A 17,707-nucleotide genomic window follows, 5' to 3' on the forward strand; every position below is an offset into this window, starting at 1 on the left:
TATCCATCTTGATATGGTCAGGAAGTAAATGTGGTGCAAATTAGAAAGATAATGGGTGATAGTCAGGTGGTTTTTTAATTTTGACTTTACAATGAGAGATGGCCAGGACCCCAAATCCCTATATCCTGGACTAGACAGATGCAAAACATTTACAAGAAGAGACACGAGAGGCTAATGCAAACTGGTTGCACTGTTTGCTAGTATTTTGTCCCAAATCCCTATGTAGTGTTTTATCCTCATGACCTGAGTAAGAAGAACTTAAAGATCTACATCCTTTTTTGCCTCTTGGGCTTAAGTCCTTCCCTGGATCCAGGCTGAGTGCTATTTGATGCTTGTTTTCTCCTGAGCCCTGCCTTGGTCTCTGCTTGGACTTTACTGCCTGTATGTGGTAACAGTAGCATTTTGAAAAGAGAGCAACACTAAGATTGAAAAAAAGTTAAACTCTTTGCTCCTCTATTCTAAGATGTTACCCTTAATATAGTAAAACCCTGTGTGTCTGTGAGCACTCCTTTTTGTTGATTCATTTTAAAGTTTTTCAGCGAACAGGTTGGGTGCATCAGGAAGCCTTGTACTTCTTCTAGATAAGTGGTTCTCAAGTTGTGGAGGTGAGGGTAGGAGGAAAAAAAAAAAGATATGAAAGTATCCCAGGGAATGTTTCCAAGGGGAAGAGAGTGCTCATATCTCTGTGTGTGCAGGAGGAGGAGGGAGCATTGTAAAAACTTTCAGGGGGTACGGATAAACACCTGTCTTTCTTCTGACTGAAAATCACTGTCCTACAGGTGAGCAGGTAAGAAGAAAGGAGTGACATTGGAGTTTAATATTTGAGAGGTGGGATGGCTCTGGTAGGTGATAAAGTCCAGGAAGTGGGCTACCAGGGTGGAATGGAAGTGAAAAGTTTTGGAGTAGAGGCCAGGAAAAATGAGGCTGGAATGCTGGGTATGTCCACCACAGGGTGGCTGAGCTTTGGCTTTCTCCTTTATTACCTGCAACACTTTCCCGAGCATCAAGTACATAATGTGTGTTCAATAAATACTCTTAATAGACTGTGTACATTTCAGAAAAATGTATTACTTTTAATATCAATTATGTGAGCATGCAACATTGCTAAATACAAAAGTCATACAAGCTCACAAATGACTTCAGAGACTGCCACTTGTAATTATAGAACAACTTAGGCCCTATTAAGACATCATAAACATAGATCCGTTCCTGTTTTCACTTGGTGACTATACATTTTCACCCTGTTACTACTGGCTTCACTCAGAAACTCTATTGCCCGCAGTTACATTTCTTTACCCCTTAACGCTTCTCTGAAGAGAAACAGCCATTATCAGTCATCTTCTAAAATGGTGTATTTCCACTGTGCCTGAGTAAGACTCAAGTGTTGGGCATTTACAGTACACAGCTCTGGGGATATTGCCTAAAAATCGGAGGCTGCCTGTCTATTATCTGTTGGAAAAACATTTCTATGAATTTATGATATCAATATGTCAGCATAGGATACTTACAACTGATAAAAGGTAAATTTGAAAAGTCTACACTTGTTGCAAATAAGTTGACAAGCGGAAAATTTCAATTTCTAGTTAATTAAACAAAATGAGTAGCATGGAGCATAAAAAGTCTGAACCATGCTAAGTTTACAGGCTCCATGTCAGAAAAATGTCTTCTGGGAAGTATAACACAAAAAAATAAGTTGAAATTTATTATTATTATTTTTTTAGATAAAAGTGCTACTCACATCTGTGTCATTGCTCATCTAGGTAACCTTGAGAAAAACAATTGCCCTTTCTGGGACTCAGTTTCCTCCTCTAAAATACGGAGGATGATCCAGTCCATCTCTAAAGGTTCCCTTCCAGATAAACATGCTCTGTAACTGGCTTCAACTTTAGGGCGTGTGCAGTAGAAAGCTCCCTGGAGACAGATACACACAGTTTCAAATTTTATTCGTCATTTATTAGCTTTTCAAGCTTATAAAAGTTATACCTTATTGAGCCTTAATTTCCTTATTTATGAAATGGAATAACGCTACCTCTTTAATTGAATTGTTTGAGGATTAAATGGGATAATATGTGCTGTGAAGTGAATAGCATAAAGTCAGTTGGTTAACAGGAATTCAATGTGGATTATCAAATCAGTGTCTTAGTTTTCTACTCTTTCCTTCTCTCCTTAAAAATTCAATTCCTTGTATGTTACTGACTTGCAAGTAAAAGATATTATGATAAAATTTGGAAGATACTTTGAACTTTTGCTGAGCCACTTTTGTAGGATGTGAATGTCTTGGAAAGCTGATTTTTATTTTCTGGCTTGGGAATACCTGTGGATTTGAATATAGCAGACAGAGTAGCAGTAAGAGGTCAAAAATAATTCAAAAGCTCCATATGACTTCACAATTTAGCCACTATTATATATTCAAAGACAGGCATGATACCACATGCATTAATAATAGTATATCACACAGGAATATAAATCCTCCACATATACTCAGCACTAGTCCTAAACTTGACAAAATCACATGAAATCAGTTTGGAATTCCACAATTTTAAGGATGAAGAGAACTTTACCTAGTATCACAAGAAAGCTATGAGGATAATAAATAAGGATATTAAAAAGTGATTGTATGGGTTGGATGTGCTAAGTAGACTAGCAGAAATTGTCTAAAATAGCCCCAGGAACCTCTTTTCCCACTTGTGAGTCTATTAACAGGTGGATTTGTTTGAATGTTAACTGGACATTTTGGACCCTACTGGGTTAAGCTGAAGGAAGTACTCTAAAATTTAATCTTTCCTATTGTCTCAAAGACTCACACTGTTAACATTTTTTCTAGTAATATGTGATTGAGGACCATGTGATACCCATGCCCTTATTCCACTCATTCAAAAAGTACTGTAAAGGGAGATGAGGGCAGACTTACCTTGCATCCTTTATGTAACTACAAAGGAGGGCTGAGCCCCTGGTATGTCCATATAGATTATCTGTTGAAACGCTGCTTAACCTACTTCACATGGGATTGTATCTAAGACCTCAAGGAGAGTTAAGTGGGGTCTTTATTGCAAAGGGTCTTCCTGTTGCCTGCCATTTGTCCAGTAATTCATGAGCCATTGGCATATTACTGGTGCCTTATATATTACCATTGAGAAATGATTTCATAATACTGAACAGTGGGGTTACACAGCTCATAGAAACTTTCCATATAAGAACCATGATGTCAAAACACAGCAGAGGCCACTAACAGTATTAATGAGGATTTTGTCAGCTTCTAATGATGATGATTATTGTATCAGAATGTAATTCACACTAATTATTAGTAAAAGTTTACAAACATTAGAAAGTGCATAATAACATTTGGATCTGATAGGGCTGATAAAAGACATGAAAAACACAACACAAGGGCTTTACTTTTGTGATTGGTGTCCACATGATTGCAAGATCATTTTCTTCATCTTTTTGCTGCTCCGTGGAGATAAGTTGTCCTCCAAATTTTAATAGTCCTCCAAATTTTAATTTATCACAGCACTGTGATCAATTGATTCCATAGAAGAAAATATTTCCCATGCTTAGTATTATCTTGTATTCTCTTTCCCACCTCCCCAATTCTCAAAAATCCTCATAATTGGAAATAAAAATATTCGTTGAAAAAAGTTCCCCACTTGGGAATAAGACAAAATTTGCAGTTTGAATTCTGGTCTGTGTAGACACCAAGCAGACTGAATTCAGGTAATATTCACATTAATGGATATTTTCAAATGCCTGTATAATAAGCAAAGGAGTCTTGATGAATCTGTTAGACTTAATTCATCAGCTGTGCATTAAGGGGAAAGATTAAGTTTTAAAAAATGTGTGTTCTATCCTGTGCACACCACCACATTACGGAGCAGAGTTTTTAGGCAGCCCTTTTAAAAATGAGTAGTATAAAAATTCACAGTAACGTACATCATTTTTGTTTTTCATAAGCAATCAAAGAAGGGGGCAGTGCTGAGCATCTATATTATATAATACAAAACAGTGTAAATAACACAGCAGGAACACACAGATACATAATGCTAAAAACAGTGCTTTCTGGATGGTTCTTTTACTGGGTGAATACTTGGGCCAGAGATATTTAAACTCTGGGGTTCAACCAACCCTTTGCGATTAGACACAATTAAATCCTCTGACATTGTGAGGGGCCAGATGCTACAGGAAGAATCATCATCTAGGTCGGTGCTACTCTCTACAAGCATTTAATCATATGGTCAAGTGAAAGGATCCGTACAAAAATGACATCCAAACACAAGCCACATGATTTCAACCATTGCTGATGCCAGAGGTAGAGAAAAGTCTGTCTGCAGCCACAGCCTTTGCCCCCATTTTTAACATAACAAGCAGGTTCCTGCAATGCAGCACAGCCATTTTCTTTTCCCCCTTTTCACTCTTGGAAATAAATGCATTCCAGCCAGGCCTGGAGATTTGAGACATTGTCAGGTGTTGATGAAGATCAAAGTGGGGTGTTAACTTTCAGATTTTGCTGCTTCTGCCTGGGCTTCCCCACTTTGTTCTGTCGAATTTCGCTGTGCATCTTCTTCACCTTCTGTTAGAGACATAAAAAAGGATAAAGGCAACATAAAAATGATTGCTTATATTTACTGACTCTCAGTATATATCGTATTGGAAATTTCAGAAATACTCAAGTCTGAAATTCTCATAGAGACAAGTATATTTTCTTGGTAATCAATTCCCCATCAAGAAAACAGCTTAAGTGTTTCAAGGGCTAATTCTGGTTCTGGAACAGCATGGCTCGAAAACAAAATAATAACTGAATTTTTAGAATGGTTAGTGATGCTCTGTGCTTCTGATCAATAGCTGGGAAATCTCATGGCCAGGTCATGGCATGGCACTTGTACTTTCATAGGTTGCAGAAATCAGATGTGTCTTTAGGCAGAAATCAGAAGTAGGGAACAAGTTTACCTTTTGATGCCTGACTATCTTACATTAAGAAATATTTTAAAATTACATTTTACATTATTCTGAACACTTGATGATAACCTAGCTGACTTCTCATAGGTTTAATTAATTTTAATTAAAAGCAACAGTGGAAGGACATTATGTCAGCTGGTTAGTCCCTTGTCAAAGAGTTATGATGGCCTCTGGCCTGCCCTTACAGAACATATGTACAAATCCAATAAAACCACTTTCATAACTGCACCCTTAGCAACAATCTCAGCCATAGCAACACTAAAATTAAACAATGCTTTCTCCCCATATTAGGTCACTTTACCTGGGTGCAAGCTGCAGGCGATTCTTGATTCAAAGATTCAAATATTTGCATGTGTTAGCTTGTTACTAAGCGACCAATATGGCTTAGTGGACAAAATATTTGGGGGTGTCGCAATAATGTGTGTTATATTAATCTTTGCTAAGAGTTTATTACCATAATTCAAATTAATTGAGGTAAGTAGGCTGTCCATTATTTAGATGGAAATGTTGAAGGTAATTTCTCCTTTACGCTTAACAAGTACACACAAGACACCTCACCACGCACCATACTTTAGGGAAATTAAAAGCAGTTTTTCCACATAAAAATCATATTCCGTTCTAAAGGGGTTCCAAGCATATCATGATGCATTATATAGAATTTTCATGTACTATCTTCACTATTAGAGAAATGAACAAGCCCCCAAGGTATGCAGATGGCCTGAATCTGAGATGTGTAGATTAGCATGAAATGAGAACTTGATAAATAGGAGAAGCTCTGTCAGCCAAAGGAATGAAGTCATATTAGGGCAGATGCAAGACAGTAGAATATTAAGGATGAAAGTGACTGCATAAATACAAGATGAGGATCTTGACTCCCACGGGGCTTGGGACTTTCTAGGTATCCAGGGATACTTCTCAGGGCTCAGAATAATGCTGCAGATACAGAGCTGTGGCTAAATAGATGCTTGTTAACAAGTCACGATAAACATGGGACAACAATATTGTTGAGCATAAACTTAAATAGAAGCTGAAATACTCAGGAATTACAAAGGAAGTCCCACACTATTCTCAGCTAGTGATATTTAATTTGACATTGTACAGTTGTCTTTATTTTTTATGTTTTAGACTTTTGATTGTACAGTTATTACTTTTAGTTCTTTGTACTTAGAATAATAAATAAAGTCAGTGCTGTTTATACTTTGCCTTATTCTGGATTTTGTGATTTGAAGAGAAACAGAAAATTCTTTCAGGGCCTACAGAATTGCAATTAACATGTAGAAATATTTGAAAAAGAATACATCTGGAAGCATAAAGATATTTGAATTATTTTAAATTATTTAATTATAACATATTAATATCAAATATAAAATTATTTATTAATATAAAATGTCAACCTAAAAAAAAAAGTCAACCTATTTAAATTTTAACATAGTCTAATAGACTATATTAAGAGACTGTAGTCTTTTGTATAAGAAAGGTCTTGAGGTTAATGGGTCTTAATTTCAGTGAAAACACAAAAAGAAGAAATTAAACTACACTATGAATAAAAATGTCCTCAGAGTAAGAGTGGCTAAAATTAATGCAGATTATTTAAAATAGAGTATTCATATAAAACACAAATTTTATGAAAAAGATTAGTAAATTCTCAAAGATTGCAGAAAAAAATCTATTTACTTACTTCATGCCACCAAATTGGAATAATTCCCTATAGCCTTTCTCACAGCTATTTTGAAAATTAACTCCTGGTAGTAACAGAGAAACAACAAAACCTAAAATATACATCAGTCTATATACTCCATGGAAGTGATTATTAAAGTTTTATTTTCAACCTGAGTTTTAAAAGACCAATCTATGACCTGCTGACCTGTAGTCATTGAATAAAGTTCTGTCGGTAGGTATTTTGAGGTAATGTTGCTGAGCTATTTCATTAACATATATATATATATATATATATATATATACTCTGACTCAGTTTTCCAGTAACTGGAAGGCTTTGCCATGAAAATTCTAATAGCAAAGAATTATCAAGCTGTTACTATGAGTCAGAAACTGATCAGTGTTTTTCGCATATATAACACTGTGGATGTTGCTGAGCTATTTCATTAACATATATATATATATATATATATATATATATATATATATATATATATATACTCTGACTCAGTTTTCCAGTAACTGGAAGGCTTTGCCATGAAAATTCTAATAGCAAAGAATTATCAAGCTGTTACTATGAGTCAGAAACTGATCAGTGTTTTTCGCATATATAACACTGTGGTTCCTTAACTGTGAACTCCTTTTTACTTTTAAAGATTATTTTTTGCACAAATGTTTTTCAGGGAAATACATTCAGCTTTGATATTTGCAAAAGCTATGGATGGAAGAACCATCAGGGGTTTCAGAAGTATTTTGACGTGTCAAACTTATTTTACTTTTTCATTGGTAAAGTTAGATTTGGTGGGTAGGAGTTCGAGGCCCAATAGTAAGACAAATTTTTCAAACTCAGTCTATCATGAAAGGAAAACGAAAAGAACTTCTTACCTAAGACTTATTTATGTAATAGACTATTTTACGTCCATTCTCAATAAAAATGGTCCTGGAGACCCTTTTATTTTGAAATGGTCCTTGGAATCGAGATCCGTCAGACTCATCTGTGAATCTTGTTAAATATCTAATGCTATTAAATGTTACAGGTGGCCAAACTGTCAAAGGTAGGAGCTCCAACTTTGTTAAATGTTCTACATAAGATATTTCAGATTTTTTATAGAGATTAGGATTAAAAAAAAAACAACAGCTCATGTGTTTTATTGATTGCATTAGTAAAATCAGATTAAGGATTCTGCATTTGAGTGGGAAACCCTGTAAGGTGCAGTCATTGAAAACAGAGTGGGAGTGATTAAGAGATTAGTACCTGCCTTTTATCTTGCCTTAGACTGTTTATAACTTTCTATTAGGTTACTTTCAAAGGTGTTTTTTTCATGACTTAATCCTACTTAGCCAAGTGCTGCAAATCATTCCATGTTCATAGAGATGGATGTCAAACGACTTACCTGTCTTGTTGATATCAAGACCTGCTAATTTCAAGGCTAATTCATTGCTGTTACCACTTGCAGAGGAAACCAGGATATCATGTATTGCATTTCTTCTACCAGTTCTTCCTGAAGCAATAAAATCTGCATATGTAGTTTCCACATCAGTCATTGCTAACAAATATCCACATAGCAGGAGCTACAAAACAGAGAAAAATTAATAGGTAAATATAATGTTGGTCAATGGTAAACATTTAACAAAGACACTTGTTAAATTACTGTCCTATAATATGGATGTGAAATAACTGTCTTGCTTACATGTCCACAAAGCAAGTAATGCTTTGATTCTTGATCAAGGGTCAGGGAATATTTTTTGTAAAGGGCCTGATAGTAAATATTTTAGGCTTTGAGGGTATATAGTCTTTATCCAACGACTCAACTCGATGGTTGTAGGACAAAAGTACTCAAAGAGAATACATTAAATAAAAGTAATAAACTAAACTTATAAAAATAGGCATAAGGCCAAATTTGGCCTGCATGCCATAGTCTGTGGACACCCAGTTTAGATCATAAAATTCTCCTTCTCTAATACCATTTTAGTCAGTCTTCAACTCCAGAAAGAAAAACTTGAGCTCAGTAGCATACCAAAGTGGTGGGAGGTGGAGTGGAAGTGCTCCATCCTAGAGATAAGCAGTAAGCAAGGGCATTGTTTGCAGAGAACCTAAGAACAATAATGAAATTGACCAAAATCCAGTTTGCTTTTTATTATCATCACGCACCAACAATTCTAAACAATGCCAGTGATCAAATACTGCTCCCAGTCCAGGAGGACAGCTCCCTTGTTGCCTTCTTGGTAAGTCATTCCTTGAGAGGAATAATAATCTTTCTTGACTGAAACTGTGAAATAAAATCTTCAAAATTACAAAGGACTCAATGAAAGTGAGTTTCCCGGGCTTCCCTGGTGGCGCAGTGGTTAAGAATCCGCCTGCCAATGCAGGGGACACGGGTTAGAGCCCAAGCCACCACAATGAGAAGCCCATGGACACAATCAGAGAAAGCCTGCGTGCAGCAACAAAGACCCAACACAGCCAAAAATAAATAAAATAAATAAGAGCCCAAGCTCCGCAACAAGAGAAGCCACCACAATGAGAAGCCCATGGACACAATCAGAGAAAGCCTGCGTGCAGCAACAAAGACCCAACACAGCCAAAAATAAATAACATAAATAATTTAGAAAGTGAGTTTCCCCAAACAAGCCTGGTAACACACATACTTAATTAAAGACTTAATGAAGAAAATATTTTCAAGGTAGAATATGAGATACATGTAATAACAAAAGATCATCAAATGTAAATCTTTCATCTCTTTTTCTATGTTAAAAACTCATATTCTTTCCTGAAGGTCAAAAGAGGGATGAATACAAAGATATGAATAATGAATTTCTGTTGGATTAATTTTGTTTAAACAGGACTTTAAAGTAACACAATTTCCCTCCTATTCCTAAACATTCCAATTACATTTTACTATAGTTTAAGATTAAAAACTCATCCCAATAATCAAGAGAAAGGAGTCTTTTCAAAATATACGAAATGTGGAAGAAGTTAAAATGGTAGAACCCATACACTAACTGTCACTCTGAAATAAACTGTAACCTTTTTTGTTTTAGTTTCCTCTAGGCCCAGTCTGGATCAACTGCCCACCGTTTCGTGTAGCTTCTCATTAGCATCAAGAAGTCCCTTTGCTCTACCGTCACCTTGACTTTCCTAAGCCTCACCTGGGAAACAGCACGGTACACTTTCTCTGATCTCATTACTGTGTGGATAAGTGTTACCAGAAAAGTCACAAAATTGTGCCAATTGGCTCAACTAAACATTTTTACTCTATTATTAGTATACACTCTGAGTTGAACGGAAATTCTTCTGTTCACCTCTATTTGACTCTTCCGTATGGCTTCTCTCTGTGGGAAGGATTCCAAACCCTTTGTAGTCCACAAAACCAGATACTACCTGCCTCAAGAGGTGACTTTGCATCTTCCTTCTTGGAGAAGATATAGGACATCTGCTGCAAGTTCTCTTACATTTCTTCCTTTCTTAAATACATTTCTCTGTAAATCACTATTGTTTCTTTTCTAGATAAACTAGCTGCTTTCTTTTTAAGGCATGCTATTGATTCTATTTCCTATTACCTCCTGTAGGACCTTTCTCCACCCATTTTTTTCTCAATAATTTGAGTCTTCTTTCCCCTCTGAATTTCTCCCTTAAGTTTATAAGCATGTTCAAGTCTTTCCTTACTAAAAAAAAAATGAACCAACCATTCAACCAAATACCCATTCCTCAACCTTCATAAATCTTTGTACTACCTTCTCTTTCTTCCATTAAACTTCTCAGGAGGGTTCAACTACTTTTATTTTCTCACTTTCCTTGAACCAACCTTTAGAATTTTTCTATTCCATTGGCCTTTATATAGTATGTTTTACAGAGACTACTTTCATATAGATCACTTAAATGATCTGTATTAACATTAAGTAACCGCTTAGTGTTAAATGTTCTTGTGAGTGTCTATCCTGATTGAGCTCACATGACACTGCCAGTTACATTCTCCTTGAAACTCTCCCCTAGCATATATTAAAAGTTATAGAGGCAAAATAATTATAAGAATCAGACTTATCTGTATTTGAATCTAGACTTTCCATTTACTTGTTATGCTATGTCTAATCCCTCTGTACTCAGTTCTTTATCTATAAATTGTGATAAATATACTTGGTTCTCGAGATTATGAGAATTTACTTGGATTATGTATCTCAAGAGACTAACACAGTGTTTGGCACATGGTGGGTAAGTACTGATTAAAAAAAAAAACCAAACTGTCACTTTCTTAGCTTTCATGATACCTTACTATCCCGGTTCCATCCCATTTGACCTTTGTATTTTTTACAGACTTCCCTTTCTAGGCTCACCTTTAAAAACAAGAGCACATTTTGTAGGAATTTAGACTCAGTCATTGACCTTCTTTACTTTCTTACTTGAATAACTCATCTAATCCCAATGCTTCTAATTCCTCACTATGGATAATAACAAACGTCTGATCTGCTATTTAGAATGTTCTCCCAAGCTCCTCACACACAAGAGCAACTGCCTGCTGAATAGGGACTTCCACTTGGTTTTGCACAAACATTTCACACTCAATAAAACAAAGTAAGACAACAACAAAACACATAAATAGAGAAAACTGGCTTCATTAATATGCTGTGTTGGGGCATATTTTGACTTATTTCTCTCACTTGATATCCATGTCTAATCATCTGCCAGGTCATGTTGGTTTCTATTTGATGTCACTCATATTTATTCTCTGTAAAACACAGAAAAAGCTCTTACCAGGATTATTGCTGAGTTTTCCCACAATCTGAAAAGAACCCACTTTTGCTGCTTTAACTTTAACCACTCACTCTCATATTTGGTATGCTATAGAAAAATGCACAGTGTTTTCCCAGAGCTTCTCTGATGGTGCATTTGCTCAAGTCTGTTATTCAACCTGGAATGCCTTCTCCTGACAAACTTGCTTGTTGAAATGGATTTAGCCCTCAAAATTCAGCCAATGCCATCTTCTCTTTGTCTTCTTTCCCCTATCTCTTCACCTAGCACTCCCACAGGCCTTTATTTGTGCCGGTACAGGGCATTAAAATTCTAACTGGCATCATGGTTGCCTCTCCTTCTAGACAGATCACAAGTTCTGACAAGAGAGGAAATGCATTTTGTTAATATTTTAACTACATAGAATTCCTAGTAGAGCCTTTTGCACATAAAAGTATGTTGAATAGAACTGAACAATGAGGAAGAAATACATTAATCACCTTTCATCAGTAGCCACTGAGAATTTCCCTATCCCTGGGTTATGCTAAATCACCAAATCCTAAAACTCTGGAAGGTTTTATAGGTGAAAAATCTGAGGACTAGATAGTTCAAGTGATCTGCCCATCTTCACATAGTTAATTAATTAAGTGGCTGGAATGAAGGTCTTCAAATCCCAGTCCACTCTTTCTGTTTTACCAGGTTGCCTGTCTGTGAGTAAGCTACGAATTTGCATAAAGTTTTTGACCTTGAAGTAATTCGGTGCTATTATAATGATATTTTCATTACCTACTCCACTGCCATTAACCAATGCAGTACTTAGTTTCTATGTTAAAGATTTAGAATTGGATATCTTTTTCGATTTCTTTCTATGGTCACATTTTGAAATAAGGGCACATTTTGTGGAAATTTAGAATCAGTCATTGACCTTCTTATATCTATCAAATATATCTGCTAAAAAGGCGAAGTAGGTTACAGGAATAAGCTCATCTCAAAGTCATTGTTATTGTCTTTCATTCTTAGTCTCTTTATGGCTTTTTAAAACATAGGCTTTAAAAATAGCACAACTGCTATTATTTCTCATCTGATAACGTTATGAAGTAGGCAAAAATATCCTCATTTTCATTTGAAGAAAATAAGTCAGAGATGTTAAGTGACTGCTAAATAACACATGGAACTACGACTCGAACCCAGGTCTGTGGGTTTTGCATAAAGAACACTGTATTTTTCAATAAAGTTCCTTGTTTTTTGCCCTTATCATTTTTAAAAATGTAGACTGTCATAATAATACTCATGTATGTGGGAGTTTACATCTAATTCACTTTGCTGATAATAGTTTTAAGAAGACTTGAAATATCAGAGTGAGACAGAAAACAGTGGTGACATTTTCCATGAGAAGATATGAATTAAAAGGAGTACTGCATTATGATTTGTATATCTGGGAATGTTAATTTCTGTGATGGTGGTAATTCTATTTATAAGAGGGGAGCCAAAAACTTAATTTGAATTTTCATTTAGGGTACTCCTAAGTAATGAGTACATGGAAGAAGAAACAGGGTTATGAGAGATGTATGTGTATACCGTGTTCACCTTTGAAATGTGTGTATCTAGATTTCAGTTGGATTGCGTGAAAGACAATAATGAGAATTGTGAGAATAGATTATTCTGTAAACTCCTTTTCTTCTTAAGCATTTATGAAATATACTCGCTAGATTGATGTGCATCTTATTGTAAACCTCTAAAGTAACATAGAAAGTACTGGGCATTCAATTATGGTAGCCATTGAAATTATTATTATAATAGTTATTATTATAAAGTAGTATTTCACTTTTATTAGATTTGTTTTCTCCAGACAATAAACTTAATTTTTAGTAAAAAGAACGATAGCTGACAAATAGCGCATATTTAAATACATGCATGAAGAATATAATTACATTTTGAAACAAAACATATACATGTTATAAACTCTGTATCTTTTTCTCTCTCTCCATGATTATACTTCCTTAATTAATTCCCATTAGGTGCTCAAAAACAGTGATTTTAACATGCATGGCAGCTATGTTTTTTTCCTTTCAGTTAAACATCTTGACACAGCGTTTCAATTTATTGATATGACTACCAGAGATTGGAAATAACTTTTACACCAATATAATCACTGTATAATGACTTGTAGTTAGCTTAGAAATTGTGGGGAAACTGTTGCCAAATGACTATGGCTGACAGATGTTCACCCAAAAATGACAAAAGTCAAAAAAAAAAGTCTAATAAGTGTCAGCAGCTGGTAGAGATTTAATAGAGTAGCACTTAGCACACATTCTGGCCTTATGCAAAATAAACTAATCAGAATAAAACTTGGAAAAATTTACCAAAAGTGGGCTTTGACCCTTCACTAAAGCTTCCAATTTATGTTGCTATAATTAGAATTTTCTAGACATGACAAAATGGTAGTATTGGATATAAACAAGATAATATGGTGCTATTTTTTGTATCTAGTTATATACAAGAGCTAATTATACTAATATTCAAAGTCTGATTAGAGGGAGGAAAAGACATTTTATTATTTAAGTACTGTACTATTTAAAATTAGATTAAATTTTAAAGCATACATTTCTAAATATTGATATCTAAAAATCCAATCAAAATTCATGACTAAGAAATAACCTTGCTTTCTTTTCCCCTTCTTAAAAAAGTCTTACTTTCTCCCTCTTTAACAAAGGAAACAGTGTATGGTATTCTGAAATTGTTTTGTTTGTATAATGGATTTCTAAACTGAGATTCATAATTTGTGTTGGTCTTTCCCTTATTTATGCCCTTTATCTTTTAAAATATCATTTACACAAATTGAGAGAATAAACCAGATTTCACTCTAGCATAATTTATAGATTTAGATACACTGCAAGAGGCTAGAAAAAGTATGTACTTACGTCTCCTGTATTAAACAAATTGAAGCGTCCGCATAGATGTATTCTAAAAGAAGTTGGGTCTATGAAGCTGCTTAAATGATTTTTATAGTGACATTGAGTCATGAGCCAAATGGTGACTGGATAACATGCTAATTTTACTCCTGTAAATGGGGACACATGAAAATGAGACTCACAGACTTGGAAGAAAGAATGGAGAGAATGTCATCAGCAGGCACTGAAGTCTTCTCTCTAATATAAATGGTATGATTTTTTTTTTAAAAGAGAAGGAAAATTCTTCCTCTACCATTATTACAAATGCAGTTACATGACTTCTCCATTGTTACTTTATGAAATCATGTGAAGTTTGCTAGAAGTCCTTGAGTAGTTTCCTATGTGCTTAAGACTTGGTCTACATTAGTGTTTCTGAAACGTTTTGGTCTCAGATATCCAATTCATTATCAAAAATAACTGAGAACCCAAATGAGATTTTGTTTATATAGTTATATCTGCCAATATTTACCATATGTGAAATTAAGACTGTAAATTTTAAATATTTATTAATTCACTTAAAATATAAATAAAAAGCCCATTACGTTTCAGTAAATAATATATTTTTAGTGAAATGAAATATATATTCCAAAGCCAAAATAAAATAGTGACAAGAATGGCATTGTTTTACATTTTGAAATTCTCTGGCTTAGTTTTGCAAATGTCTGGCTTAATAAAAGACACCTGGTTTCTCATATCTGCTTCTGCATTCAATGTCTCAATATGTTGTTTCAGTTGAAGTATATGAAGAAAATCTGGCCTCACACAGATTTCTTAGTTGGAAAAGTGAGGAGAATTTTAATAGCTTTTTCAGATAATTATGGATTTTTAAATTTTGCAATGTGGAATCTAAAACCATATCAATATGCTTCCCTTACTGTTTTATTAAAATCTATTGTCTACTTTGCACCTTAAATGGATCTTTTGCCCATATGTATTTTAAAAAATAACAGGTATTGGTCATTTGGAAAAATATTGGTTCACTAGGTTATGCAAAATTTCCAAATAGTAGCTTATTTCATTATACAATATCACATTTGTTAGTAATGCCACCTATCTCAACAGAAAATTCTTTAAGAATTGAGAAACTGACAAGTTCACAGGGGCCGATAATAAGTTTTCCAAAACTGTAATTTTTATTTGAAAGCTCAGATTTTATCATTGGCAACAGATACAGTTGGATTTTGCTTCTCTTGAAGTGACAAGCTCACTTTGTTCATTTTCAAGAAAATCTCTGCCAAATATCCAAGTTTGAAAAAACCACAGTTTGCTTGTCAGTTGTTCTTTCAAGAAAAAATGGTGATTCATGAGAAAAGTGGCTAATTTAGCTCTCAACCCAAGCAGTCACACAAGTACTTACTTGAGACAACCATGCAGTTTGGTACATCTTCACTGACTTACCATTTCATCACACAGAATATTAAAAAGACCTCTACTCAAGGGTCAAGATTTGACAAAATTAGTATATTTTTTTACTCCTTAATCAAGTACATTCTTACGTACACCTTGCATTTTAAAAATATTAACTCTGAGTGTGTGGCAGTGAAGAATACCAGGTTTACTAGTAGAGTTTGCTGCTACTGACTTGATTCGTGCTAAGGTGTCAGAAGTTTTCCCCACCATGCTTTTGCACCATTAGTGCAAATGGCAGCCAAGTGAAAAAGGTAAATAGCATCACTATTATTACGAAAATTATTTTAAATGTGTGAATCCCACTGAAAGTATCTCAGGGAATGACTGAAAGGATTTTGGGGACATGCAGGAGTTGGGGGACCAAATTTTGAGAACTGTTGATCTACACAGTTACAGGAAGCTATCCGACAAACACTGCAAACACTACGGATTATAGAAGGGAACCCTTTTGTAAAGAACTTAACTAAGCAAGTTTTTGATTCCTAAAATATTCTGGAAATAATCAGCTATTTCCATGCTAAGTACAATACTATCTATCTTTTTCTCTTTTCTTTTCCTGTATAAGAATATTACTTATTTATCTAATTCAGGCTTACAAACAATCTAATAGCTTATTTCTAAGAACAACCCCCCAATCTCACAAATCAGAGGGCTTCAAATTAAGTTTCATGAGCTCAGGACAGGGTGCCAGAACTTGATGCTACCTTAGTTCCCCTTTTCCTTGAATTGGGCTATATTCTAGTCACATTTTGGAGTAAGTGACAACAAAGAAGAAATCAAGAACCATACCCTGTTAATAGCAACAATTTGAAAATGTCCACAGAAGTCTCCTCTGTTAAGGCATAATTATAAATCCTGCGCCAGATCATGACATTGCATGCTCTAGAATACCATTTGGTATAACGGGACACGTATTGGCCTTTAGAAGAGTTTGGATAGTGTCCTATCAAAAGCACACTTAAAAAAAAGTAATCTCATATACTGAGTTGTATCACAGAAGGATGCCAACACATATTAACTCTGCGAAGTCAAACCCTCTTTGGTTCTAAAACCAAGGCATTGACTTCTTTAATCACAAAATATTGCTAGAATAAATTTTGCCTAATATGAGAAAAAATAGGCAGTCTTTGATGGTTTTCACAGTAAGTTTTTGACTAATACTACTAGAAATAATAACCCATCTACATTTGTTGGGGGGAGTTCGTCACTTCTTCCCTGATTTTCAGTGTATAATAAAAATTCTCAAGTTCAAAACATTTGATACTAATGGTTATTCTTCTCAATCTTCTCTCTATTCATTAATTCATCTCTGATCCCCAGTAATGTGATAATTGCGATCCTTATGCCTTCATTCAAGATTATATATATTTTTTCCTTGTTTTGACATGGGCACATTTTCATATTGTTTTTGTAAACTCATGACCTAGTCAATTGTATTATTACTTAACTTCTTCTCTGAAACTTCCTTTAGCCCAGATTCAAATCCTTTTTTTTTCTTTCCACAGTGCTTAACAAATCAAAACTTTGTAATGAGAAATCTAAGCCTAAAAATGTTATAAAGCCAGAAGCACAGGCTATCTTAAGAAAATATTTTCACTGTCTAATTAGGCAACAAGTGACCGCAAAGCTATTCATAAATTCCTTTGTTGATTTCTGGCTGACCCGTTCACCATCCTTAAAAACAGCAATTTCTTCATTGTTTTGTGTTTCTTAAGTCTCACTTGTATTTCATCTTCTTACGCTCCATAGAAAATCTTGCCTAATGACTTTATGGAGAATGTCAAGGTCATCCTACATAAATTCCTTCAATTGCTGTTTCTTTATCATCACATCAAAATTGCCATCTTTTAATTTGAGTCCTTTTGCCAACATTAATACCTGACTGGTGCTCTTGATTCTATCTTCTCTCCTATTATTTTTCCTTCAATCCTGCCTTGTGCTTCTGGAGTCTTTCTTTTCCCTGCTTCTCCAATGCCTATACAATTATTTACATATTCCGTTATAAAATATATTT

The 17,707-nt window shown here is 34.7% G+C and overlaps 1 protein-coding gene across 7 annotated transcripts in view; it reads right to left on the reverse strand.

Annotated features, from left to right (window-relative positions):
- Positions 1-1,048: 1,048 nt before the first annotated feature.
- Positions 1,049-17,707, reverse strand: part of PKIA (cAMP-dependent protein kinase inhibitor alpha) — a 101,089-nt gene continuing 84,430 nt past the window's right edge. The window contains exons 1-5 of one of the 7 annotated variants that reach the window (XM_028500455.1): positions 14,254-14,342; positions 11,428-11,711; positions 11,263-11,330; positions 8,004-8,181; positions 1,049-4,567 (exon numbers count right to left, since the gene is read on the reverse strand). In XM_028500455.1, coding sequence (XP_028356256.1) covers positions 4,488-4,567; positions 8,004-8,181; positions 11,263-11,295 — 291 coding nt within the window. In that variant the 5' untranslated portion in view covers positions 11,296-11,330; positions 11,428-11,711; positions 14,254-14,342 and the 3' untranslated portion in view covers positions 1,049-4,487. The other 6 variants (XM_028500454.1, XM_028500453.1, XM_028500456.2 and 3 more) reach the window with 6 other exon arrangements.

The sequence above is a fragment of the Physeter macrocephalus genome, chromosome 15 (assembly GCF_002837175.3).
Source record: "Physeter macrocephalus isolate SW-GA chromosome 15, ASM283717v5, whole genome shotgun sequence".
In the NCBI taxonomy this organism is placed as follows: Eukaryota; Metazoa; Chordata; class Mammalia; order Artiodactyla; family Physeteridae; genus Physeter; species Physeter macrocephalus.